The sequence below is a fragment of the Calypte anna genome, chromosome 7 (genome assembly GCF_003957555.1).
Source record: "Calypte anna isolate BGI_N300 chromosome 7, bCalAnn1_v1.p, whole genome shotgun sequence".
Taxonomy (NCBI): Eukaryota; Metazoa; Chordata; class Aves; order Apodiformes; family Trochilidae; genus Calypte; species Calypte anna.
In genome coordinates this window covers 955,049-982,250 of record NC_044253.1, presented here as the reverse complement: position 1 = coordinate 982,250, position 27,202 = coordinate 955,049, and the positions used below count along the sequence as shown (strand labels likewise).

Sequence of the window (27,202 nt, the reverse complement as noted above, 5' to 3'; positions counted from 1 at the left end):
ATCTGTCTGCTTGTGGTTTGGGTGGGGAAAAGGGTTCTGGGCTTTTCCTTCCTAACCCTGTAGCTGCTGAGACCTGGGCAGGGAGTGAAGGCATCTGGGCCATCAGAGGGAAGAAGAGGGCAGGGCTGGTTCCTGGGGTCTGACCTTGTCCTGCAGGGACAGCACCATGAGCTGAGCTGGGGCTGCCAGCAGGCTCTGGGCTCCTGTCCCCACCATTGTCCCCACGATGGAGGGCAGCTTTTCCATGGTTACCATTTTCCTTTCACCCACACGATTTCCCTGCCTGGCTGTGGCTGATGGAACAAGCACATTCTCAATCTGCTCGTCTCCCCAGGAGCAATAATATTTTGATTTTAATTTCAGCGATTAGGAGGCAATAGCTCTCCTTAGACTGCTGCAGCTCTGTAACCATAGTGCTGTGATTAACAGCAGAAAGTCTTTGCCTGCTTCCAGCCTAGAGGTGGGAGAAAAGAGGTGAGAGAGGCCTGCAGGGTGGCAGGGAAGGAAAAGAAACACCTCAAAAAAAGGTGAGGGGAAGCTGGACAGTCCAAGGGGTGTGGGCTTTACAAAGCCTGGGTATTAACTGGGGGGGAGGAATTAACAGACATCATCTCTTGAGGGAAGAAAAATAAAGTGGGGGATCTTGGTGGTTCAGAGAATCACCAGGAAAGGAGAAAGCCCCAGCAGCTCCAGGGCAGGGCCAGGGAAAGGTGAGGTGGGGAACAGAGTGGGAACGTGGGCTGGGAAAGGAAAACATCATGTGGGAAACACTGTGGGGTGGATAAAGCTGTGAATAAAGTGATTGCAGAAAAGGAAGGTGAGGAAGAACAGACTGAGGAGTGTGTGGCCATCAGCAGAGGTTCTGAACTCCTGCACACCCTCTCCCTACAGCAGGACCCGGACCAGCTTTGCTTGGCCTGCAAACCTCCATCCCACGGGACTTTCTGAGCTGAACCCCATCCCCCTGGGCTCCTGCCCAGCCGAGGGATGAGCCCGGACCCTCTGCCTTCCTCCCACCCGCCCAACCAAAAGGCAGAGCAGGTTATTTTTAAACCGTGTTATTTTCCATCCCCCGGTGCTGATGGACTGGTCCAGCCCTGACACACGGTTCCTGCTCAGCTCTGGGGCTGTTTTGCCTGTGATCACCCGTAATTAAGCTCCTTCACTCTTTCCAAGTATGGGAGCTTGCTTTGGTTCTGTGCTTTTCAAACACAACCCCCCCCTTCCCTCCTATTTTCAGAGTTATTAAAAATAGCTATTGGCGATCGAGGGGTGCTCAAATCCACCAAGTTTTAAAAAAATCCCCCGTGACGGTTAGCTTGACCCGGGCATTTTATTTATTTTTTTTTTTTTTGCTGTCAGTAACCTTGATTTTGGAGCCCGTTCCCGACCCTCGGTGCCCCCCGCCTGCCCCATCCCGGCTGCCGGCTCCTCCCGCTGCCCCCGAGCCAAGCGGAGGGGTGAGGGGTGGGGAAAAGCCACAAAATAAAGCGGCACACGGAGGAACCGGGCTGCCCCCCAAGCCCCTCCGCAGGTTTTCCGGGTCTCCGCGGGAGCGGTAGTACTGCGGCGGGGGGAGCAGGAGGGGGAGGGATACGCCGAGTGGGGCGCGGAGCAGCGCGCAAGGAGCGTTGCGCGGAGGGGTGCGCGCAGAGCGCCGCAGGGCGAAGGTGCGCGGAGGGGGAGGTACGCGGAGGAGGTGCGCAGGGAGGAGCGCGGTGCGTTGCGCGGGGGGGGGCGGTGCGGAGGGCGGTGCGCGGGGGAGGTGCTTGGGGGGGAGGTGCGCGGAGGGGGCGCGCAAGGGCGGTGAGGAGCGCGGTGCGTCGCGCAGGGGAGGGAGGGCCGATACGCGGGGAGCGGTGGGGAGGGCGGTGCGCGGAGGGCGGAGCGTTGCGCGGGGTGGGGGGTGCGGGTCCCGTTTCCCCGCCCCAGCCGGCGGCTCCGCGTGGGTGTCGGCGGCGGAGAGCGGTGGCTCCGCGGCCGCAGAGCGGCGGGGCCGGGTCGGGGCGCGGAGAGGAGAGGAGCAGCATCTCGGGGGACATTTGGGGGAGCATGTCGGCGCTGCGGAGGAAGCTGGGGGATGAGTACCAGGTGGTGAGCACCTCCGCCAGCGGCGGGGGGTTGCCTCCCCCCCGGGCCGCCCCCCGGGGCAAGCGGCAGCGTTTCGTGGACAAGAACGGGCGGTGCAACGTGCAGCACGGGAACCTCGGGGGTGAAACCAGCCGGTACCTCTCGGACCTCTTCACCACCCTGGTGGACCTCAAGTGGCGCTGGAACCTCTTCATCTTCATCCTGACCTACACGGTGGCCTGGCTCTTCATGGCCTCCATGTGGTGGGTCATCGCCTACATGCGTGGGGACCTCAACAAGGCGCACGATGACAGCTACACCCCCTGCGTGGCCAACGTCTACAACTTCCCCTCAGCCTTCCTCTTCTTCATCGAGACCGAGGCCACCATCGGCTACGGCTACCGCTACATCACCGACAAGTGCCCCGAGGGCATCATCCTTTTCCTCTTCCAGTCCATCCTGGGCTCCATCGTGGACGCCTTCCTCATCGGCTGCATGTTCATCAAGATGTCTCAGCCCAAGAAGAGGGCCGAGACGCTGATGTTCAGCGAGCACGCCGCCATCTCCATGCGGGACGGGAAGCTGACCCTCATGTTCAGGGTGGGCAACCTCCGCAACAGCCACATGGTCTCGGCGCAGATCCGCTGCAAGCTGCTCAAAGTAAGTGTGTCCCTACCCCACCGACACCGCCCCCCCTTCCCCCCGAACCCCCACCTCCTCCTCCTCATCCCCACCTCTGGGGCTGCTGCTCCCTCCGAGCCTTTTTTTTGGTGGCTTTGCCGTCCCTCCCTGCTTCCCGGGGCCACCTCCAGCTCCCAGTGATGCTTCTCAGGCACCGGATTTCGGCCCCGAAGCATCGGGTTTACCGGCAGCCTCGCTGGGGAATATTTATAGTCAGCGCCGGATTTACATGCATATTTATATCTTGCTGTAAAATGCTACATTTTCCTGGCACCGGGATAGTTTGTCGCTTGGATTCCTCGCTTGTGCGCTCTAAACGGGAGCTCCTTGCCTTTCTGTGCTTATTTTCCGTGCTTTTGGGCAACCGGGAGAGCCCAGCCGGGCAGAACTTGGTGTAGGTGGTGCGGGAACTTGCAGGAGAGCAGCACGGCAGGGGTCAGGAATTAAAAAAAATCGTGTGGATGGCTTGTGATGTGTCGGGGAAATCGGGTGTGTGAGACTGGCCAGGACGGCTCGGGTGATGTTTGACGTCTGCAGAGCAGCCCGCACCTTGCCCCGGCTGGCAGGGGGGGGTGGGAGCCCTGGCCTGGGATGGATGCTCTGCAGAGGTCCCCTGGCCGGGGGTACCCTGCCTGGGGGGTGCCTTGAATCCTCACCCCCTCCCCGCAGCTGGGGGATGCTGACCCCCTGACTCCGGCACCCGGACAAGTGCAGTTTGCTCGGAGGCTTCTGAAGTTGTTTTGGCCCAAAGCTGTGTTTTTGCAGCAGGGGGTGTGCAGGCAGGAACATCGCTGTGCTGGGAGGGGGTTGTGTCTGCAGGACCCCCACTGCACCGCACCCGTAGGGGGGGTTGTGGCCAAGAGGAGGGGCAGTGCCGGCACTCGGGAAGCTGCTGAGGGATTTAAAGATGTGAGAGACTTAAAAGATTGCCCAGGATTTCTTCTCTCCGTGCCATGCTGGGGACCTCCTGGGTGAAAATGATGCTGTGGCTGCAGCTGAGCTGGAGCATCTCTCCCTGGGCTTTGCTTTTCCATTCACCTCCTGAACTCTCAGTGATGCTTTTCCTTGCTGGGAGCTCTCCCCGTGTCAGAAGTTTAGGTGGGTAAATTGGGGGACGTGTAATTAGCTTGGTAAGTAATCATCTGGTCATTAGAGGGCATCCCCCATCACCTTGCCTGAGGAGGCCATCCTGCCTGGGGACAGGTGGGACTGTCACCTTCAAGGTAGCTCTGTAACAGCTTGAGAGAATCAGAAAGAATCATTAACATTACAGATTTTAAAATCCAGAGGTGCTGCAGGGGGGACTTTTAGAAGTTGGAGAATGAAACTCAGCGTGGCTCAAAAAAACCCCTCTAAAATATCCTGGAATTCCTGGAGCTGCCCTTGCACAGATTAGGGCTGTCACTTGTCCTGGCTGTGTGATGACAGTGCTGGGGGCAGAGGGGTGAAGGTTTTGCTATTTAAAAATAGCAGAAAGCAGGCTGGCCCTGCCTCCCAGGGCATCCTTCCCTTTGGGAACAGCTAAAGTGCAGGCATCAGGAATGCCACCCGGGGGGTGGGAGCTCTGGGCATGGGCAGCTGCAGGTGTGGGGGGAGAAAAGTGAAAAGGGGCTGAAATGTGGGGGGTTTAGGGGTTTTGTGTGGTTTTTCTTTTGTTTGTTTGTTTTGGGTATTTTGGGGGGGTTTTTTTGGTGTTTTTTTTTTTTTGTGGGTATGCTTAGAGCTGGCTCTGCACATCCCCTGCCAAATGTCTCTGTGGGGTATGTGGGGCAGAGAGGGGAAGAGAAGGGGGAAGCAATGCTTGGCCAGCCATAGGGAAAAAAAGGAAAATAAACCAAGGGAAGTAAAGCACGGGGATGCTGCCAGGCATGGACAGGCTGTCCTGTGTGGCCGGGGAAAACTGCTGCTTCAGAGCTTCTGCTGGGGTTTGCATAAACCTTTAGTGCAGGTTCAGTGGGGATCCAGGTGGGCAGAGCTGACTGTAGGGCTGCTGGTGGATTTTCTGCTGAAGTTCTTCTTGTTTGGTAGAAACCCCCACTGTCCAGTGGGAAATCCCAATACACTGGGTTTAGATTTAGTTTGCTTTCTTTTTTTTCCTGGTAAGCTAATGCCATACTGGATGAAAGAAAAGCCAAGCAAACAAATACAGAGCCTTGAAAGTAGGAAGTGAGTGCAAAGGGTCGTTCATCATAATATTCTTTTTCTTTTTTTTTTTCTTTTTAATTTTTAAGTGAATCTCCAAGATTGCGAAGAACTCAGATGAAACTTGTGAGCCCTGTGCTCACCTCCTGATGCTGCACTGAGCCAAAAGAGTCACCCAAGGGCATTGCTTTTGCCCAGCCTGCTGGTTGGAACAGCAGAGCTGTCAATAGTTCCCAGTTCTCACACCCTGCCAGGGGTCAATGGATGCTGCCTGCACCCCGGGGCAGCTGTAACACAATCCCTGCTTTGTCTGGGAGATTGTCACTCCCCAGCCCTCCAGCCTGTGACTTGGCAGCTGAGTAATGCAACACCTGATTTGACTGCAGCTGGGAAACAGGAGCTTCTGATGATGGCTTTTTTTCCCCAGGGATCCCCTGAGCTGGGGTGGGAGTGGGAGCAGGGTCCTCCCATGCCATAGCCAAGAGAAACTTTTGGCACACCTCAAGTTGTGCCAGGGGAGGTTTAGGTTGGAGCTGGGGAAGAATTTCTCCCTGGAAAGGGTTGTCAGGGCCTGGCCCAGGCTGCCCAGGGCAGGGCTGGAGTCCCCATCATCCCTGGAGGGGTTTCAGAGCCTGGGGATGTGGGCATGAGGGACATGGGGCAGTGCTGGGGGAAGGGTTGGACTGGGTGATCTCAAAGCTCTTTCCCAACCCAAATGCTGCTGTGATTCTGTGGGTTGGAAGGCTTTGGACTGGTTGGTTCAGACTGAGATCTTTGGGCAAGGACTGCTGGGCATTCCATGGAAAGCATCCATGGGGAGGAGCCAGGTAAAGCCCAGAGGTCTGGGCAGTGGTAGCTGAAGTTCTAAGTCAAGGAGCCAGAGGTTTACAACCAGCCCTTCAAACACAGCTCTGGACCACAAGCCTCTGGGAAAAACCTGATGCCTGTGGACTCCTAATTGCATTTCCTTGGCTCTCTGGGGCCACCGTTTGCCTCTGCCCCAAAGCTGAGCCAGGTGAGGGATCCTGGTGTCCAACCCTCCCCTCCCCTGGGGCTGTAGAGAGGGGGGGGATGGCTGGTGGGGGCCCTGCCTCTTCCCTGGAGCTGCTCCCTGCCCTGCTGAGGGGAGGTTCCTTGGTGCTTTCCTGGGGGTTCTGGCTGTTTTCCCTAGAAGGAGCCTTCTCAGCCCCTCAGCTCAGGAAGGATATCAGAAAGGTCCTGGAGCGGGTCCAAAGGAGGCAGCTGGGCTGGTGAAGGGATCCAGCACAGATCCTGTGAGGAGAGGGTGAGGGAGCTGGGGGTGTTGGGGCTGGAGAAGAGGAGGCTCAGGGGAGACCTCATCACTCTCTGCAACTCCCTGAAAGGAGGTTGGAGCCAGGGGGGGGTTGGGCTCTTTTCCCAGGCAACTCTCAGCAAGACAAGAGGGCAGGGTCTCAAGTTGTGCCAGGGGAGGTTTAGGTTGGAGATTGGAAAGAATTTCTTTCTGGAGAGGGTGATCAGGCATTGGAATGGGCTGCCCAGGGAAGTAGTGGATTCTCCGTGTCTGGAGATCTTTCCAAAGAGCCTGGATGTGGCACTGAGTGCCATGGGCTGGGAACCACGGGGGGAGTGGATCAAGGGTTGGACTTGATGAGCTCTGAGGTCCCTTCCAGCCCAGCCAATTCTATGATTCTCTCCACAGCAGGAACAAGCAGAGCTGGGCAGGCAGGAGCTGTATGAAGCTGTGCTCTGGATCTCTGGTGCCTCTCCTGCAGCAGCCCAGCAGGCACTGGGATGGGGCATGGGATGGGACATGGGGTGTGTGTGTGTGCCATTAATCTGCTTTTTTCACCCACCAGAATTTATATCCCCATTTCTTAGCTGAAACTTGGGTGAGAAAGCACACGATTGTTTGCTGGGGTTTAAAAGCCCTCCAAACCCCATCACCATTCAGGGAAAATGTTAAAAATAGAAACCAAATCCCAAGCAAGGCACATAATCCTGTTTTCCCCTGTCTGATGCTTTTGTGGGGGTTTCTTGTTTTTGGTTTTTGTTCTGTTTGGGTTGGGTTTTTTTGGCTCTGAACTGCTTCCCACCCCCGTGTAGCTGCACCCTTTGCACTCTTAGGGGGGGGGGAATGCCTCATGCCCTGGGGGCACCCAGCACCCTCCCACATCCCCCCTGCAGCCACCAGTGCTGGGTGTTTTACTGGGGACACGGGACTGGGAGGCACTGGTGAGCTTTGCAGGAGCACTGATGGACATCTCCCCCTCCATTCACACAGGTGGTGGTGGTGGGGGGGGCAGCAGGTTGGAATCAGGAGAATGGAAACAAGGTTAGGGGAGAAATTAGAGGAAGGATTGCACATCTTCCTGTGAGCATCAGAAGATGCCCACCCCTCCTCTGGCCATGGGGATGGATCTGGCTCTGCCCTGGGATGTTGGGATGCTGGGATGTTGTCAGGATGTTGTCAGGATGCTGAGATGCTGTCAGGATGTTGTCAGGATGCTGGGATGTTGTGAGGATGCTGTTAGAATGCTGTCAGGATGCTGTCGGGATGCTGTGGTGCTGTTGGAATGCTGGGGTGCTGTCAGGATGCTGTTGGGATGCTGTGAGGATGCTGGGGTGTTGTCAGGATGCTGTCGGGATGCTGGGGTGCTGTCAGGATGCTGGGATGCTGTCGGGATGCTGTTGGGATGCTGTGGTGCTTTTGGGATGCTGTGGTGCTTTTGGGCTGCTATCAGGATGCTGTCGGGCTGCTATCAGGATGCTGTCAGGATGCTGGGATGCTGTCAGGATGCTGGGGTGCTGTCGGGATGCTGGGATGCTGTCGGGATGCTGTCGGGATGCTGTCGGGATGCTGTGGTGCTTTTGGGATGCTGTGGTGCTGTCAGGATGCCATGGTGCTGGCTGCCCCTGGGTGACATCTCTCTCTCTCTCTCTCTCTCTCCCTCTCCCTCTTGGTCTCTGCAGTCCCGCCAGACCCCAGAGGGTGAGTTCCTCCCCCTGGATCAGCTGGAGCTGGATGTGGGTTTCAGCACAGGGGCTGACCAGCTCTTCCTGGTGTCCCCACTCACCATCTGCCACGTGATTGATGCCAAGAGCCCCTTCTACGACCTCTCCCAGCGCAGCATGCAGACCGAGCAGTTCGAGATCGTTGTCATCCTGGAGGGCATTGTGGAGACCACGGGTGAGTGACTGAGTGACTGAGTCCTGGGAGAAAACAAAACCCCCAAAACCCCAAACCCAGCTCCACTCACCCGCCCAGGTCTGTCACCCCCCATCCCTGCTGGAAAACCCAGGGGCTGCAGGCTTTGAATCCAAGGCACAGGCACATTTTGGTAATGGCTGGAGGCAGCCAAAGTGGTGTTTGGTTTGGTTTGGTTTAATTCTTTTCCTCCCAAGTGGAAGTGTTGGAAGGGTTTTCAAGCAGTGTCTCTGTACCAAGGTGATGCACCTGGCAGGAGGAACCTCCCTGTGGGGTGGGAAGTGGGTCCTGGGGGGCTCCTGCAGCATCAGCTCTGTGGCTGGGGAGAGGCAGGGAGGAACCTCCCTCTGATTGACAGGAGGAACTCCCTGATATTCCAATTAAAACTCCCTGATATTCCAATTAAAACTCCCTGATATTCCAATTAAAACTCCCTGATACTTCGATTAAAACTCCCTGGTATTTCAGTAGAAACACTCTGCTCTTTCTCAGGACTCCCTGCTCCAAGCCTAGCTGGCTCCTAGGAGGTTTCTGACCTGGGGACCAGAGGGCTCCCAGGTGTTTGTTTCTATTTCCTAGCAGAACTGTTTTAAAACAACAAAACATTGGAGGAAAAAGGAAAAAAAAGCCTCTTGTAAATAGCTCATTAGAATTTTAAAACCAAGTGGTGTGTTTTTATGCTTTAGAGTTTGTTTTGGTAAATGTTTCAGGCTTGGGCACTACACATCCAATGACAGCAAGAAGGGGGATTCTCTGGGTCTGGAAAGCCTGACTCCTGTAAGCTTGCAAATTTTGTGACCTACTTTCTCAGATGAGATGAATATTGAGTAAAATAGAGCAAAATGTGCTGTATCTTGATAAAACATGGAAGGATGAAGGGGCTTTTAGAATTTAAAAGGTCTTTAAAATTGTGAGTAAATGAGCAGGGAGGAAAGTGTAGAGCTGGAGGGCAGCTGGACTGGAGAAGAACCAGTCCCAGTGGTAGGGAGAGCCTGGAAAAGGGAGCTGGAGGTGCCAGGGATGATGGTCAGGAGGTGAAGGTCTTCATGGCACCACCTTTGGCAGAACCTGGGGTTTGTTCTCAGGTCCCCAGCAGGCAGCTTGGGCTGAAGCAGGTCCAGGGAAGGAGCAGAGGAGGTGAGGGAAGGGGCAGTCTCACCTGAAGGATGCCTTTTCCTATAAAGAGAGGACAGTGGGACATTTGGTAGGTTTTAAACTTGCAGAAAGTCAGGACCCATCTTTCCATCCTGCTGCTCTCCCTGCAGGTTCTATATCACCATTCCCACCTCCCCTGCATTCACCTCCAAGCCCCAGGCCCTGCTCTTGCTTAAACAACTCACACCAGGGAGGTGTGAGCCCTGGGGGTGGCTGTTTGGATGCAGTTTGTGCTGGCAAAGCTACCTCTTGTCTGGAGGAAAAGAGGAGAGGTTTCATCAGGGGCATGTTTGTGTGAGGCTGAGGCTGATGCTGTGATGGGGGAGTGCTGGATGCTGGGCTCCTTATTGAGGGGGGGTTATTGGAAATGTCACAAACCAGCTCTCAGGCTGCTCTGGTGCCTGTTCTGGTGCCTGTTCTGCAGGTCAGGCTGCTCTCTGCTTGCTTCCCCCTGGGCATGGGGTGGTCCCTGCCCTGCCTGGAGCCTGCCCGTGCTGGCAGAAGGGCAGGACAAGGACACCTCTGCTGGGGTGGGAAGAGCAGGAATCTCTGGCAGGAGTTTGGAAACTGGGGATGGGGTGGGAGCAGTTTGCAGTGAGGTGTGAAAACAGTGCTTGGGTGGTGTGTGTGGGACAGCTGGGGAGGGGTCACACCTTTGGAAAGCTGAAAAGCAGCTGGGCCCCAGGGATGCTCTGCCTGCATCTGTGTCCCAGGGCTAGAACAGGTAAACTTTTAAACTGGTCTTGACTGCAGCATGGGGAGCTTGCAACCTCTCAGCCAGGGGGGCTGTCTTTGTTGCAGTTATCAGCTGCTCTCCCTCCCATTCCTGCACAGAAAAATCATCATCATTTTGTATCATTGAACTGAACTGAGTTGGATGCTGAAGCAGGGAGGGCTCTGTTTCAGTACTAGAGAAGAATGCAAAGGGAAGAATTTGCATCACCAAGCAGTTTTGGCATTTGGTTTCTCTCTCAAGGTCCCAGAGACAAGCTGAGGTCTGGACAGGGCTGGTGCCTTGATGTCAGGGCATCTCCTGGGAGACCTGCCTAGGAGCTGCTGTCCTGGTTGAACACTGGGCTCCAGCTCTGATGTTTCCCTCTGGAAAGGGATTTTCCTCATGGATGTCTTCTGAGCAGGAGAGCAGGTTTAGGAGAAACTCTTCCCCCAGCTCTAGATGTGCTGCTTGGCCACATTTCCTGATGTGACAGCCGGGTCAGGGGACTGATAAAATCACCCCAGGTCAGTCAGCAGCTGGGTATCAGAGCCCATTTGCCTGGTTTTTAAACCTGCTGTCTGATTTTTTATTATTTTTTTTAAGATATTTATTTCTGTAAAAAATCAACTGGAATCACATCAGCCCCATGGAAATGAACTGTTTTCTTCCCCAGCCCAGCCATGCAGCTCAGAGTCCCCCTCTTTGCTCCCAGCTCCTGGCATCTCAGCTGCCCCTGCCTGGGCTGCCTCAGGGTCCACTCCAGCTCCTTGCTGCTGGTGATTTGTAGCTTATTTCATGGAGGACACTTTGATATTCATCAAAATCCTTCCACTTTGAAGGGGAGCTGGTGCTTTCAGCCTCCTCTCCTGGCTGCCTTTTCAAGTCCAGGGTGTTCTGTGTCTGCCTGAGAGGAGCTGGGAAATTTGGCTCAGATCTGCACCCACCCCAGGGAAAGCACTGAGGTGCTCCCACCCCTCTGCCACATCCTGGGCAGCTCTGCTGGCCTTAGACAGAAAATAACACAGCCCTTCATTTGCTGGGGTGCTCCTAGCACTGCTTCTCTGCTGGGTGTCCTGATGTGACACGAGTGGCCTTTAGCCTGGAGCTGCAGCAGGCAGAAATACCCAGAACAGAAATAAAGGCAGGCTTCTGGTTCAGCAGAGGGGAAGTAAGAGAGAGAGAACTGGAAGGATCCAGGGGGTGGATTCACGGTTCTGGAAATTCTTCAGCTTCAGAGTGTTGTGTAAAATCCTGGTTCCCAAAGGTGCTCAGCAGTGCTGTCACCTTTCTGCCTGGATGGGGAGCAGGGGGGGACAGGGGCAGCTGTCAGAAAACCCTGGGGTACTTTGACACTTCCCAGCTTATTCCCATCCCAGTCCTGCTGCAGGGCAGGGGCCAAGTGGTGTAGAAATGATAAAAAGGATGAGTGGGAAGGGAGTGTTTGTGCCTCTGCTCCAGCCCCTCTGTGTACAACCAACAGGGCTTTGGGCATCCTGACAGCATTTGGGTTGAATCAGCTCTGTCTTCTGAGAGGGACTGAGAGCCTCTTGGTGTTCTTCAGCAGGTGCTTACGGAGGCTTTTTTTCTCTTTGACTTTGTTTTCTGCTTTAATCAGATGACTTTTGATATGCAATGTATCTGAGGGATTTAGAGAATTAGTAAATATATACAGTAATCCTTGTTTTGGCTGTCTGCAGGGACAGTAAAGATATTTCTTTTGGAGCAGTCTAATGAGTTGTTTAAGCAGGATCTTCTTGCTTTAGAAGTCCCACTTGGCTGATTAAAATCACTGTTTCCATTGCCTTCTCTCATTAAATCATAGAAAAAAAGGTTTCTCATAGATACCTCCCAACTTGATTGAGTTAATTTACTGCCTCATCACTGAAAGTTTAATTTCTGGCAATGTAAACATTCCTGTATGCTTTTCCTTAAATTACAGCTCAGGTAACAACCCCTGGGCAGTGGGGAGCAGCCCCAGAACATCCCTGGGGGAAAGGATGCTGGGTGGGCAGAGCCTCCCCACCTCTCCCCTTCCCAGAGGGAAAGTGGCCTTTCCAGGCAGCCTGTTGGAGTTTTAGGGTTGTTTTTTTTTAGGAAACAGAAGGAAAATACCTGAGCAGAGAGATTTTCCTAGGAGGTCATGGCCAGGGGTGCTGGAGGTGCCCCTGAGTGGCTCCAGACTCTCAGGCTCTGGGCTCATCCCAGCACTGGAGCTTTCCCTGGGGAGGGAAGGGAGGGTGTTTCCGTGGATGCTGAGTGCTGGCTGGGAGGTTTGCTGTGTTCCCAGGTTTGGGAGAGTCAGGCAGCAAGAGGAGTTTCACAGCTGAGATGCTCAGATGGCATTTGGGAGCTGAGAGATGGTTGTGATTCATAAGGGTAATTGCTAATCATTAAGGATTATTTTCTGATGCTCACCCAACCCCTCCATTATTATGATAACATATAATTTTGAGGAACACTCAAAGCATTTATTTTCCAAACCCATTGTCCTGCTTTCACATTGTTGTGATGGAGAATCTCCAGCTCTGCTGTCAGCAAGTCTTCCTGGGGGGGTTTGTGGGGAGAACAGATTTTGACTCCTCAGCTCTGCTCTGTCCCTGCTGAGGAGCTGCCTGGATTTCAGAGTTGCTGCAGTGTCCTGCCAAGGGCCCATGAGCTGCTGAGATTGCTAAAAAAAAAAAAAAAAGAAAAAAAAGAGTAAAAAGGAACAGTTAGTAAGAACCTGAACCATGCAGAACCCTGGCAGGGACAGGGTGAGGATCCTCTTTCTGTTTAGAAGCTGTAATGGTATTTTTGAAACCTTTTAACATGATTTTCTGATTAAATAAATCCGACAGCCTGCCAGGCTTTTTAATTGAATAAATAGAGATGGAGTCCCAGGCCTTGTCCACTGGTTTTACTGCTAGAAATGTGAATAAGTTGAGGTGTGAAGCCCGGGGTCTCTGGGGGAAGGGTTCTCTCAGAAGCAGGGAGATGGGAGTGATTTGAAAACTGAAACAATTGGAGCCAACAAAGAGCTGATGGGATTTAGGTAATTTCTAGGGCTATGGAAAAAGGTTGTTGTTTTTTTTTTTTCTCCTGGGCATTATTCTCAAGGTCTCTTACCTTCCAAGAAGCCTCCTTACAAGCTCAGTGGCTTTCAAAGTGCAGCACAAAACAAACTTCCTCTGGTTTGAGCTTACCATTTGGATTTGGGTTTTTTTGGGCAGCTGTGGTCCAGGTGTTGTGGGCAGAGGGCAGGAGAGAGGGGGAAATCTCTGGAACTCATGGAGGAGCTCATCAGAATCCAACCTTTGCATCACGGGGTTGTTGGTAGGCTTCAGAAATTCTGCCTTGCTCCTCATCCTCTTGCTCTCCTTCTCCACCATCTCAAAGTAGTTTTGAGGACCAGGTCTTGGTTTTCTTGGGGGATCATCAGTCTGACTGTGCTGCCAGGGCAGGGGCTTGGATAGAGAGGTGGAGCCAGGAGCCCCTTGCATTGCTCCAGCATCCAGGGCTCCTTCTGTGCCCCTCTGCTCCAGGATGGTGTGGGGCTGGGGGCAGCTTGGGGCTGGGGAGTGTGGGCCTGTAAATGTGTCCTGGGTCTGCTTGTCCTGGGTCTGCTTGTCCTGGGTCTGCTTGTCCTGGGTCTGTTTGTCCTGGGTCTGTTTGTCCTGGTCTTTGGAAAGTGACAAGGAGAGTCCTCATCTTCTGCATCACTGAGAGGGGCTGGGGTCGTGGGGAGGTCCCAGCTTTCCCCAAGGATAACTCAGTTCTCTTAGAAACCATCTTTCTGAGCCCCTTCTCTGTAAAATCTCCCATATTCACAGGGGCTGGGGTTGGAAGGGGCCTCTGAAGATCATCTGGTCTAACCCCCCAGTGCTCAGGCAGGGCCACCAACACCCAGCTGCCCAGGACCATGTCCAGATGGCTTCTGAGAACCTCCAGGGAGGGAAACTTCAGTGCTGCTGGGATGCTGAGCCATCAGGAGAGGTGGGAAGGTGCCAGGGAAAGGACAGCTCAGCAGCTCTACAGCAGGAATTTATTTTTTTTCTCCTCTTTTTTTTTTTCTTTTCTCTTTTTTTTCTTTCTTTCTTTTTTTTCCTAATTTCTTTCTAAACCCAACCTAAGCACCATAAACCAGCCCTTTACAGTCTTGTGCTCTTAGCAGCTCAGCAGTTCTTTTCCCAGTGCTGTATCAAATCTGTTAGGGGAAACTCCAATGTTTGCTGGAGTTTGTCCCTGGCAACACCAGGATGTGCCCAGCCAGGGACATTGCCCAGCATCCCCCTGCCCCTCCTGCTGCTGCTCAGGTGCCAAGGAGCTCAGCTGGACCAAACAAGGGGGGAAAAAGGGATTTTTAAACATTAATGGTAAGACTTAAAGGTTCTCAGGAAAAGTGTGTGGGTTGGTGTGCTCATTGTAAGGAGGCAGAGATGGGAGAGAGCTGTGCTGGGCACTGCCACCCTGCTTTGGGTACCAAACCTCTCCTCCTGCCTCCAGCAGCAGCCCCCAAAACGCTGAATTTCTCTGCAAAAACCCCCCAGGACCCTTTCTCCTTTTTACCCTTTGATCTCTGTGGAGGTGAGGAGAGGAAGCTGGCAGTGGTTTGACCCAGAGCCCTGCAGGAGCTCTCCTTTCACTGGGGATAATCTGAATTACTGGTGATTCATCCCAAGTGGTGTCTGTGCAGAAAATCCTTCTCCCTGCTTCATCAGAACTCATCCCTTCTCCTTGAGAGGGCTCCTGCTGCAGTGCTGGCTGTGCTGGCACAGGAGGACCTTGTACACATCCACTTCCATGGCTTTTTGGTTTTTTTCTTTTCCCCCATGAGTAAGTATTGGAGCAAGTCATCTCTGGGGCAGTGACATGGGAAACCAGCTGGAAAACTCAAGCACTGAAAACTCGATGTCTGGTACAGATCTCCAGGAAATCAAACACGTTTAACAAGAAAAATAGGAATAGCTGCTTGCCCAGGAGAATGGGAACTGCAGCCCTCTGGGTTTGGGTCTGGGGTACCCGGGGGGTGGGGATGGTGTCAGCTCATCCCAAGCCCCTGGCACAGGTGGAAGGCAAAGGGTTGGAGTTCTTTCTTGGAGCAGAATCCATATGGTTGGTGGGGGTGTTTGCTTCCTGCAGTGCTATGGACCCCAAGTGCTCCTCCCTGCCAGATTAGTACACCAAGAAGAAAACTCCCCAGGGCTCTGACTGGGATGTTTCCTGCCTGGTTTGGTTTGTTTCTTTTTTCAGTTCAGCACAAAATGGAGATTCTAATTTTATTCCCATCCTCTTCCCACCTCTGCCTCTCCTGAGCTGTATAAATGATTTGTACAAATGATTTAGTGATTTTTCACATTTGTGCACTGAAATAAGCTTTGGCTCCAGTAGCTCTGGTGCTGGGGTGACAAGAATGCTCTCGGGGGTCTCTGAGAACATTGATTTAAAGCCATGGGCACCCACGGGCTGTGCCAGGGGCTGACTTTGAGCCACCAGGAATCTGAGGGACTTTTTCCTTGCCCAGACCTGGGAGTGGGGCACAACATATCCTGAATAAGAAGGTTCCTGCAGAACAAAGCATGGAAATCCAATCCAGAGGGTGGCTGATTGCCATTCACTGGCATCAAGGGACTTTATTGCTGTCCTGGCCCTTGCTTGCCTCCTTGCAATCTTCCAGCTGATGAAAATGGTTTGATTACTTTGTGGGGTGTTTTGCCAGGTTTTGAAGTGATCCTGATGGGCTGTGGCAGATCAGCAAAAAGATTTCATGATTTGGAGGGTGAAAAGCAAAGCTGGAAATGCTGTTCCTGGGAAAGGCAGGCAGAGGGGAACCAGCTTGATGAAGCCCTTCTAGCTTGACTTGAGTTTGGAAACCAGGATTAATTAGTGTGGCAAAGGTGCAAACCAAGGGCATTGAGCACTTTATACTTTGCCCTCATCCTTTCTTTCAAAATTTAGATTTTCCTGGTGCCTTTTTTCCCCTTGGAAGCTGTGGAGAGTCAGTGCTGAGCATCAGGATCCTCCTGTCTGCAGACAGGTTTATTTCTTGCTATTAAATCCTTCTTGTTACCAAACCAAAGCAAGGTTTTTGTATTCTTTCTGCTGGGAATTCAGCTCTGGAGACACAAAGTGCTCATTACCCAGCACTCCTGGGCTGACCCCAGCATCACATCCCAAACCTCTCAGATAAAGCAGCCCAGCAGAGGTGTTGGCTGAGCAGCTCTTGGGAATTCCCCCAGGAGCAAGGGGCTGCCTGGGGAGCAGCCTGGGACCTGAACCAGTTCTTACCTTTCCTGTTCAGGTATGTTTGTTCCTCAAGGAAAGGGTTGTCAGGGCCTGGCCCAGGCTGCCCAGGGCAGGGCTGGAGTCCCCATCATCCCTGGAGGGGTTTCAGAGCCTGGGGATGTGGGGATGAGGGACATGGGGCAGGGGTTGGGCTTGGTGAGCTTAAAGGTTTTTTCCAGCAGAAATGTTGCTGTGATTCTGGGTGCTTTCAGCAGCCAGGCAGCAATTTCCTGCTGAGCATCCTAGAAGGATGTGATGGTGGAAAGAGTAAAGGAGGGAGGCTGAGCATCCCAGAGGTCAGACATGGCTGGGGTTTCTTGCAGGGCTCACCATGACTTGGTATCAGAATGTTATGGAAAGGTAATGAAAAACTTAAAATACACTCGTCAGGAGTGTCCTGGGTACACCCAAACTGTTACAGATTTCCATGTGTTCCCAAGAAGAAAATAAGTGGTGATTCTGGGTGTGCTTTGGTGATGAACTTCCCAGGCTCTTCTGCATATTCTCTTGTGTGGACTTGTAAAACATGTTACACTTTTCAGAGGTGTTTTATTCTCTGCTGAAATTACTGAGGTGAAAGCATCCCCCCAGCCCCTCTCAGGTCAGTGATGTTGGGAGGCACTGGCCCAGCTGCTGGGGTGATAATCCCTGAAATAAAGGGATCAGCAGTGTGTGTACAGGGATGCTAACACAGGGCAGGAGCTGAGCTGCACAGCCTCTCACCACGAAGCTGCTTTTTTAGCTCTGTCAAGGATGAAGTCCCAAGAGGTGGGTAAATGCTTTAAAATAACTCATCCAGGTAGCAGTGAGGATTCATCTTCCAGGACTAAGCAGGAAACAGATCTGTGGTCCCAAGAAGGGAGGAGTGTGTAGCAGAGTGTTCATGCAGACACCAGCACATGGATGAGGTCCCATGGGTCCCATGGGATGGTCTGGAGAAGTGGCTGAAGTTCTCCTTTAGGTGGGGAGGTTGGTTGGTGGGAAAATAGGAGGCCAGGATCAAAGTTTGTTTCACTAGAGGGGGGGAAAAACCCAAAGTGTCTGCATCTCACCCTTTTTAGTCTCAGCCAAAGTCCTCCCAGCTTGGCCTCTGCATGCAGCAAGGAGGGGGGGGAGGCTGGGACCTTCCTGGTGGGGGGGATGGAGGGATGGAGTCCTCTGGGATGCAGGAGGAGGGGAGGCAGCAAGGCACAACTGTTTGAGAGGGCAGAAGGGATGGAATTAAACCCTTGGTGCAGAGGAGGAGCTGTCTGATCCAGGACCCAGAGGGCTGGGTGGCTCTGGAGGAATGGGTGGCAGAGCCTGGGCTGTCCCAGCTCCTCCAGGCTCTGGTCCCCAGGGTGCTGAGGAGCTTTGGAGGGGCTGGGGCTGCTCTGCTCTGCAGACATTTATTTACAGGGTTTGTCTCCTGTACTGAAACCTCAGCCACTGCTGTTACCTGGAGGATTATTTCCTCTGCTTGGTTAAGGATCAGCCCCTGGGGATGACTTTCCCTGGGTGATTATCCTCAATAAATCATGAATGATATTGTCAGGGGGTTTTGCCAGCAGCCAACTGACACCTCTGAAGTATTATTATTTATTTATTGTTTAAACAGTATTCACCAGGATACCTGGGGTGTTCTGTCTGCCTAAAACCTGGCAGAAATGCCCAGCTGACTTCTCCATGGATACCTCTTCCTTGGCCTGGATACCCTTGTGCTCACTGCTCTTTATTGGGAGCACTGCACAGGGGGGGATTTTTAACTAAATATTCCCCCCTGGGTGGTTTCTCATGCACTCAGCCTCTGAAGAAATCATGAACTGAAATCCAAGGAAAAAAGAACCACAAGATACTAAATATCCCTGCATCTGCCTTCAGCATTCTGCAACCCCAGAAGGGCTTTATTCTGTGTGACATTGATTCTCATGTCAGTTCTGTGTTCAAGAATGCTGAAGGACACTTCTTGTTTGTTTGTTTGTTTGTTTTCCAAAGGGTTTACCTGGGGTTTGGTTGCTTTGTCTTTGCTTTGCTTTGGCAAGTTGTTGGCTAAAATAATGAATTAATTAACTAAAAAAGCTTGCATGTGGTGGGTTGGGCACTGGTGTGCACGGTCCTGGCTGGCACAGGCAGCTCTTGGAGGCAGAAATGCAGCAAAAAGAGGTGGAATCCATGGTGGGAAAGGGGTTGTTTTTCTTAATCTGACCCGATTTCAATCTCCTGCCATGTCTGACTTCCTGAGGAGGCTCCTCATTGCCTGGGCATCCCTAAATCCTGAGAGCTGTCTCATGCCATGGAGCACAATTTCCCCTTCGCTGATGGGATGGGGGATTTCCTGGGAAGCTCCAGCAGGTTTTGTTGCTTTGAAAGGAAAACAGTAGTCTGATATCTAACCACTAATTTTGGAGTGAAAGGTAGGGAATGCCTTGCTTGTTGAGTGATAGATACTTCAGGAGTTGCTTTGGATTGCTGGCATTCTATAAATGGAATCCAGGAGGCTGAAGGTGGCCCCGTTGGGTGGCTCTGCTGGGGTGGCCAGGGGCTTGGCCAGGGGCTTATCCAGGGGCTTTGTGCCATATATTGATTTTTGAGAGATAAATGTGCAATGTGCAAGCTCTTGTCCAGGTGATGAGGGGGTGAGTGATGGGGTCTGGGGGGCCTGGGCTGATGTTTCAGCTCAGCACAGCCCCGTTGGGGCCAGCACCTTCCTCACACCAGGTTTCTGTGAATGCAGAGGTTTTGACCAAACCTAAGCAAAAAAAAATCCTTCTCAGGGAGGGCTGGAAGAAACCTCTAGCAACAGCAGGAATTTTAACACAGGGGGGTAGGGCATGAGCATGGAGCACATCCAGGAGCTGAGTGGATGATTTCCAGCCTGGGACAGCCATGTGTCTGCCACAGCCTCATGCAGATGATGCTCTGAACCAGCTCTCCTACCACAATCAATAAATGCCCAGATAAATCGACCTCATGGACCTTTTTACTGTCTGGTGACAGAGTTCCTTGTTTCTTTTGTTCTTTGTTTGGGGAGGGGGGTTGTTGGTTTTTTTCTGCCAGTGCCAATTATGCTTGCAAAATCTGTGTATTGACAGGAAGTCGATGCCTTGGCATGGCTAAGGGGAAAAAAGAAAAAGAATTGAACATGATATGCATAAAATATCAGTAGCAATTCCAAGAATGCAGGTTGGTGGCAGGACATCACTCAGGAGGTGTGAGATGTGTCCCAAGCCTTTTGCAGCCTGGTATAGGCAGAAGGGAGCCCTTGGGTGCTGCTGAGTGAAGGATGGGGAATGCACCTGAAGGTACCCAGGGGTAATGGGTTCTGGTTTGGGTTTTTTTGTGTGTCCATGCTCTGCAGTCAGCTCTGCCCCTGGTGGGGGGTTTGGGATGCTGGGGGGTGCCAGGGTCTCCTCAGGGATCACCTGGGTGAGGAAGGGCAGCAGAGAACGTGGAAATAAAGGCAGGGAAAATGAGGTTGTCTCTGGGAACAGGAGCTTTTCTGGCAAGGTTTCCTCTGCTCCCCATGAAGATGCTGATCTGTGTCTGTGGTGGGGGTGACTGGAGGAAGCTGAGTGCTCCCCTCCCCAGCATTAATCACCCAGCACTAATTAGGTGTGATTAATGATGTGTGTAGGCTGGTGTGTCCCACCAGGCTGGGCTGGGTTAAGGTCTCCCAGCCTCTCCCTTTGGTGTCCATCAGCTCTTCCAGGCATTGGGCTGGGGGGGTGGTTCCTCCTGCAGAGCCTCCAGGACTGCTCCATGGGCTGGGGTTGGGTTCCTGATGGGCTTGAGGACCCAGAGTTACTGAGAGTTGGAACAACCTGAAAGAGAAAATTATGACTTGAGAGTATGGGAAGGTGCAAGGGTAATGCAGAGGAGGCCTGGATGGAGCTGTGGATCAGTAATGTGTTGCTTGGGGCAGGGAATGGGTTTCCCTTTCTATGTGAAGATCCAGGGAGCAGCATTCCCAGTCCCTGCCCAGCTGGGACCTCTCTGGGACCATCCCCCAGCTCCCATCCCAGCTCCCACATCACACACTGCATGTCCTGCACTGGAGCATCACTGAGTTTGCAATCATCACCCAGGGAAGGGGCCAGGTTTGTGCCCAGCTGCTCCCCCTCTGCTCCAGTGCAGACTTTTTGCTCAGTGTTGTGTTGTCCCTGGGGCTGTGACAGAGGAGGCTTTCATTCCAAATACTCCAGTTTCCCAGCCGTGCCTGGCCAGCCCCAGAGGGGATGCTCCCCAGGTCCTGCTCTGCCTTCAGAATACCTGAAGGAGGGAGTGGTTTGGGGTCCCTGGGTTCAGGGAGCACCCTGAATCCCTGGCAGTCAGCTGGCACTGGTGCTGCCATCCCCTGAACTCCTCTCTGGGAGTTTTGCTGCCATGGCAGTGAGGGTTCTGCTGGGGAAGGAAGGGAATGGTGTGGGAAAAGAAAAGAAAAGAAAGAGAAGAATGTTTAAAACCAGAAGGAGTTGGGGGGCAGGAGAATAAGACATAATGAACTGAAATGCAGAAATGTTTTTCTTGACATCACTGAGCCCTGTTGTGGTGCAGGAGGAGCAGGCAGAAGTGTCTGAAGTGCTCGTGCTGGCACGAGGATTTATTGTTCACATCGTGTTGTTACCCCCACTCCTAATGGGAAATCCTCTTTCAGAGTGGGGCTGCTGAGGCTGCTGCTGGCTGTGAGTGTTCTGCTCTCTCCCCATCACCTGCTGTCCCCTCTAGCTGACCTGCCAGCACTCACCTTTCCTCCTCCCCTCCTGCCCTTCCATCCTGGGCGCTTCCCCAAAGCAAAGCTGAACCCTCTGGGATGCACAAACACCTTGGTGGGGCAATACAGGAACAGTCTCTGGCCCCAGGGGCAGCAATGGTTTCTAAGAAACATCCATCTGTGCCTTAACATTTAAAGGGAAGATTCCAGGAGGGTTTTGTGGCTGCTGCTGCTGTTCTGGTCAGAGGATGGGCTGGGTCTGCAGGGCTGGGACAGAGCTGGCACCAAGTGGGTGCTTGGCTGTCTCCACGGGCACAGGGCATCGTTTGGGAGCTGATAGGTGTGGGGATGTGAAATGTGGTGGGATGTCCCGTGAGATGCAGGCAGGGACAGGCAGGGGAGTCTCCAGTGGCTTTACTTGGTGGTGGTGTCCAAGTGGCAGTGGTTGCCCCCAGGCTTTCCCATTTAAATAGCTGTAGCCCACAGGGATGAATACTAAAAATGAGCTTTTAATGTCTCACTGCAGCTGGGAGCTGGCATCTCCATCCCACCTCATGCACTGCTGCCCAAGCTCTTCCTTTTCCAGCAAGTTGTGTAATGCATGGCACAGGAATTATTCCTGAGCTCACTGACATGTTGGTCTTGGAAATTTTCATGTGTTGTAGCCCTTAAAGAACTGTTTATATTTACATGAGTTCCAGTCATGAGAACAACCCCCTGTGGGCAGCTGAGCAGGGCTGGTTGTCTCCTTTACTTCTTAGGCAAGGAGCCAGAGTGGGGCTGTGGCAAAGGTTTTGGGGTTTTTTTCTTCTTTGTTCCTTGTCTCCAGTTTGTTACCTTCCAGGTGACACAGAATTGGCTCTGGAGTCTTTTGTCAGGGCCTGGCCCAGGCTGCCCAGGGCAGGGCTGGAGTCCCCATCATCCCTGGAGGGGTTTCAGAGCCTGGGGATGTGGGGATGAGGGACATGGGGTGGGGGTGGCCCTGGCAGGGATGGGGGAAGGGTTGGACTGGGTGATCTCAAAGCTCTTTTCCAAGCAAGATGAGGGGATGAGGGGATCACTGCTGAGTTCTCATCCCCAGGTGCCTGGGGAAGGGCTCTGGCTCTGTCCCCTCAGGGGTTGCTCTGATGTTTGTGTGGCAGCCCTGGTGGCCATGGGGCTGCACCTGATCCAGCTCAGGGTGCACAGCACCTGACAGAAAGCAGCCCCTGCAGCCTCTCTCTAAATATAACTATCTTATAACTATCTTCCCTCACAGCCCTGTTAATTATTCATTCCTTTTTGCCCCTTTTTTTTCCTTTTTTAATTCCCCAGTGTGCCACTTCCCATCTCAGAGCTGTGAGCAGCTGGCAGGACACAGAGCTCATCCCCAGGGCTTGGCTGGGGCTCTGCTCCTCTCCCTCCTGATGCTGCAGATGCTTTCAAATTCACACAGTGCAGGGGATGGAATTTCCTACCCTGGAACATTGCTGACTTAATGTTGTGTGATGAAATAGCAGGGATTTGTAGTTAATATTTCTTTTCCAGCCGGCATGGCCGTGCTTCTGGCTGTTCCTCCCAGTGCAGCCAGAGCTGGCAAACTGGGGGAAACTGGGAAAGTCAGATAATGCTTGACACCAAGTGCCATAAAAAATTGTTTTCCAATTATTTATTTCTTTATTTTTAACCTGGAAGACTTTAAAACCTGCCTGACAAACAAGCTGCAGGGGGTTGGTTGCTCCACCATGGCCCTGTCCCAGCTCTCCACTCAGGGTGGGTTTGTGGGGGTTTTACCCCTTTGAACGTGTCACCAACAGCTACAAGAAGGGAAATAATATTCTGGGGGTGCTGTGGCTCAGGGACCCCACTCTGAGGGGAGCAGGGGCTGCTGTAGAAGGCTGAGCTTGCACTGGAATGAAGGCATCAGCAAAACTCCCTGGAATTGGAGCTGTGCTCTGAGTGGCTTCTAATTGAGCTGAGATTGCTCATTAGTGTGGAACAGCTGAAGCTGAGCAGAGAACACAAAGAGGCTGCTGAAGGATGCTCAGGTAGGGGAAGAGGTGATGGAATGATGGATGCTCCCCCAGTGCTGTGGGGTGTCCCTGAGGGGCAGGGACAGGGACACAGCCCGGGATGTGGGAAGGATGCAGCAGGAAAGCAGCAGCAGACAGACCCTGACTCACTGTGGGCTCTCAGGAGCATTGCATCTTCTAGAGGGAGAAGGAGGGTGGCTGAGGTGTGTGCAGAAATGGTCTGTCAGCCCTCAGTGCACAGAGTAATGCACTGGAACAAAAAGGGGGGGAGAAAGAGGGGAAAAAAAAAAAAAAGTACTCAGTTACTTTGCAGATGGAAAGGAGAAGAAATAGGGTCTGGAGAGGATGTGATCCCATCAGCACACAGCTCTGGCCAGCAGCCAGGATTTTGAGGTGTAGCTGGCCTTGTCCTAGAGAGTGATTAAAGTGAATGACTTGGTGTTTGTGCAGTTCTCTGGGATTTTAGGAGTACCTGGGAAGAGCTTTGCAGCTGCAAGTCCTGCAGGAGGGGAGAGCAGAGCTGCAGATCCCAGCACCAGGCTCTGGCAGGGAATCCTTCCCCCCCTTCCCAGGGCAGGAATCACCTCTGCTGAGGTGGTGTCAGCACCCCTGTAACAAAATGGGTGCCAGGCTGTGCATCCAGGGGGGAAACTCTTATTTCAGTTTTTTTTCTCAGCTTAATGTATTCCCCACCAACCAAGGTTGTCCCTTGTCTTCTCTCTGCCACACCGTGCTGCTCCATCCTGATGGAGCAGTTACCTCGGGGGCAGTACTGGGGGTGGAGGGCACCATCTGTACCCATGCAGTGGATTTCTGAATGCAATGGTATCATGAGAGGGAGAAATTGGAGTGGGGGGTGAAGGAGGAGTGTTTTTCTATAGGGTACCCCATGGCAGTGGTGGTTTTTTGGGTTCTTGTTGGTGAACTGAGCATTTTCCAGCAGCCTCTCCTCCTCCTCCTTCTCCATCTTGCCCATCCAGCTCCTCCTCTTACCCTCCATCCTCCCTCCATCCTCCCTCCATCCTCCCTCCCTCCTCCCTCCCTCCATCCTCCCTCCATCCTCCCTCCATCCTCCCTCCATCTTCCCTCCATCTTCCCTCCATCTTCCCTCCATCTTCCCTCCATCTTCCCTCCATCCTCCCTCCATCCTCCTTCCATCCTCCTTCCATCCTCCCTCCATCCTCCCTCCATCCTCCCTCCATCCTCCCTCCATCCTCCCTCCATCCTCCTTCCATCCTCCTTCCATCCTCCCTCTATCCTCCCTCCATCCTCCTTCCATCCTCCCTCCATCCTCCCTCCATCCTCCCTCCATCCTCCCTCCATCCTCCCTCCATCCTCCCTCCATCCTCCCTCCATCCTCCCTCCATCCTCCATCCTCTCCTTTCCCTCCATCCTTCCATCCTCTCTCCATCTCACCCTTGCCCATTTAGGTCTCTCTGGTAGCTGTGGGCAAAATCTTTTCCCAGAACAAACCCATTTAGGATGGGAAGTGAAAAGGATAGCATACAACATTGACAAGGAAATTTCAGGAGTGCTGACTCACCTTTGAAACATTCAGAAAGAAACGTCACCATTTTTCCCAAAACATAAAAAAAAAAAAAAAAAGGGGGCCCAGACTTGGAGGATTCCAGCCCAGCCCAGTGAGAGTTAACATCAGTGCAACTGGGATGCAAGGAAAAGGGTTTGTACACAAAATTAGAAACTCCTCACAGGCATATGGTTATTTGCACAGTACAGCTTTGAGTTGGGGCTTATTTATTCTCCCGGGGTGCATGTGGAAATATAGAGAGTCCCTAATTAACCTTCCCTGGCTGCTGGAACAGCCTCACCCCTCTGCACACCCCAGGAAATTATTTTCTCCTGTGTTATCCTCTTTGTGCTTTGTGTGTAAACCCCAATGGGAGAGGGGTCCAGGTGAAGGAAAAGGCATTCAGTAACTCAGAGCCTTTCCTGCTGCTCCTGCCCTGCCCCAGGAGGTGTTGGTCCTGCTTTAGTTTGGGGAGGTTTTTATTTTTACTGGAGGTTTGGTGATGCTGCAGAGGAAGGAAGAACCTGAGCACCTGGGGGGTGTGAGTGCATCTGTGTCACTGCAGAGCTCAGCCCCAGGCAGTGCCCAGGGGGAAGGAAAGAGCCCCAGTGACAGTGCAGGAAGAGCTCGTGTTGGGTTTGTTCCTCTGGGATTTTTGTTTCTTTGTTTTGAGGCTTTTCTAGGAGTTTGGCTGGATGGAGCTCACTGTTTCGGGGAGGTAAGGGGAAGGTGCCTGCTGACCTCACAAGACTTGTGGCACTTAGGAAAATCAAAGCAATTGCCTTCCAGTTATTTGGTGCTAGAAAAAGCATCCTGTGCTCTGTGTGGGCAGCACTGGTGGGCACTGGGCTTTGGGACTCCCACCTCGGGAGGGATTCTGGATAGGACCCAAGGTGTGAATCCCTGCTGGTCAGACAGACCTGCTGGTAGGAATTCCACCTGCAGCACCAGCTCAGGATGAGGAAACCCTGGGGTTTAACCTGCTCTGCTCACCACGGGGCTGGCTTCTTTTGAAACCTCAGAGGCATTTCTGGAGGTGCACACACACAGTTTGCATGGAAACCAGAAACTGCTCTCAGGAAATGAAGCCTGATGAGCAAGTGTGTCTTTGCAGGGATGTTCTGCCTCCTTCCCCACTCGCCTTCCTGCAGCTGGGCTTCTTTTCTGCAGGAGCTGCTAAGAGCACTATTTGAGGCTGGGTTTTGGGTAGGCACCTGCCTGGGTGTTGGCTTCTCCTGGGGAAGCATCCCAGCCTTTGCACGGATGCTTTTCTTGCAGGTTGCTCTGGAAAAGCTCTGCAAATGCTGTTGCTGTGGTGGCTTTGCTGTAGTGAAGTGTAGTTCTGGATGTTGCAGCTGGATGATGCTGGTGCTTGGGTCCCTGTAGCAACCTCTGAGGCCACTGTCCTGCCCAGGGGCATGCAGCACTATGCTGAAGGGCAGAATTTGTTGGGTTTTAAAAAAAATATATATATGTAGATAGATGCATATTATATGTATGTGTCTGTGTATGTATATGGTGCAGCGAGGTGGATCTGGGTTCCTGAGGGGACTTGGAGAGCCCAAAGCCCAGCCTGCCAGTCACTGACACCACTGATGAGTCTCTTCCCATGGAAATTCTGTGCCCCTGGGGTGTCAGCAAGGAGCATTTGTCAGCTGGGCCCCAGGGCTGGGGGGCAGATGCTGTGTTTGGTTGGAGGGCTCTTGCCTTAAGCACCCTGCACTCATGTTAAGCACAGGACAGAAGCTGTACAGGGCTGGGGGTGCTGCTGATGGAGCTGGGAATGCTGAAGGCTCCAAAAAGCAGGAGGCCACTTATCCCCTGGTCCCCTTGCTTTGGGGCTGTCCCCTGGGGTCATACCCATGGGGTACGTAGGGCTGGTAGGGCCTCACCATGGCTTTTAAATACTCATCTCCCAAGAAAGGACAGCAGTGAGGTTTGGAGGAGCTCCCAGGCTGTATGGGGGGTGCTGGGTTGAATTTTTTGTTTGAAGCAGCCCCAGGGTGCCCAGGGCTGCAGGGCAGGAGCCCCACCAGGATAGGAGCCAGGGGGGGTTGAGCCAGCCCTGGGGATGAACTGATTAAATGTTTGGCACTGGGAAGATGTCCAGCACAGTCATGTAGACATTAAACCCACAGCACTATCATGTAGTGGATTTATTTCCAGTCCTGTTGTGTTTCATCCTTCTGTTGATGCTGTTCATTGTGAGTGGCACCTGATGCCCAGCTTAGAAGTAAGTCACTGCTTGGTGGTTTAGTGAGATCTTTTTCCCATATGCAGATGCAGGCAGGGAGCCTGGGAATCAGAGGAACATTGACTTGTTCAGGCTGGAAAAGACCTTTAAGATCACCCAGTCCAACCATAGAGAGGAGCTGGTTGCTGCTGTGCTCCCTCCTCTCCCTCAACTCCACCAAACGTGTTGTGTGGCACCAGCAAATGCAGCTCTGCAGTAGGAAGAGAAAGAGGATTTTTTTCCTCCTCTAGGGAGGCAGTCTCTGCTGTGAAACATTTCACCAGAAATGGTTTTTTTCTGTGTCTGCCCAAGCCCTGCAGACTCTGAGCAGCATATGGTGGGTGGGTGGGTGTCTGGAGGAGCGTGGGGCTGCTGCAGGAATCGTGTGTTCCTGGGGAAGGGATGGGCTTTGGGCTCCTCACTTCATCATTAAAATGTTCCCATTCAGAGAGAATCATTTTGTTTTAAATGTCTGGTTTTTTTCCCCTGTCCTACTTGCCTGGTTGGCGGGCTGGTCCCAGGCTTCAC

At 52.9% G+C, this 27,202-nt stretch overlaps 1 protein-coding gene across 1 annotated transcript in view; it reads left to right on the top strand.

Moving 5' to 3' along the window:
- Nucleotides 1-2,048: 2,048 nt before the first annotated feature.
- Nucleotides 2,049-27,202, top strand: part of KCNJ3 (potassium inwardly rectifying channel subfamily J member 3) — a 33,165-nt gene continuing 8,011 nt past the window's right edge. Inside the window, exons 1-2 of the mRNA XM_030454230.1 lie at nucleotides 2,049-2,730; nucleotides 7,846-8,062. Coding sequence (XP_030310090.1) covers nucleotides 2,053-2,730; nucleotides 7,846-8,062 — 895 coding nt within the window. The 5' untranslated portion in view covers nucleotides 2,049-2,052. The remainder of the gene's footprint in view (nucleotides 2,731-7,845; nucleotides 8,063-27,202) is intronic.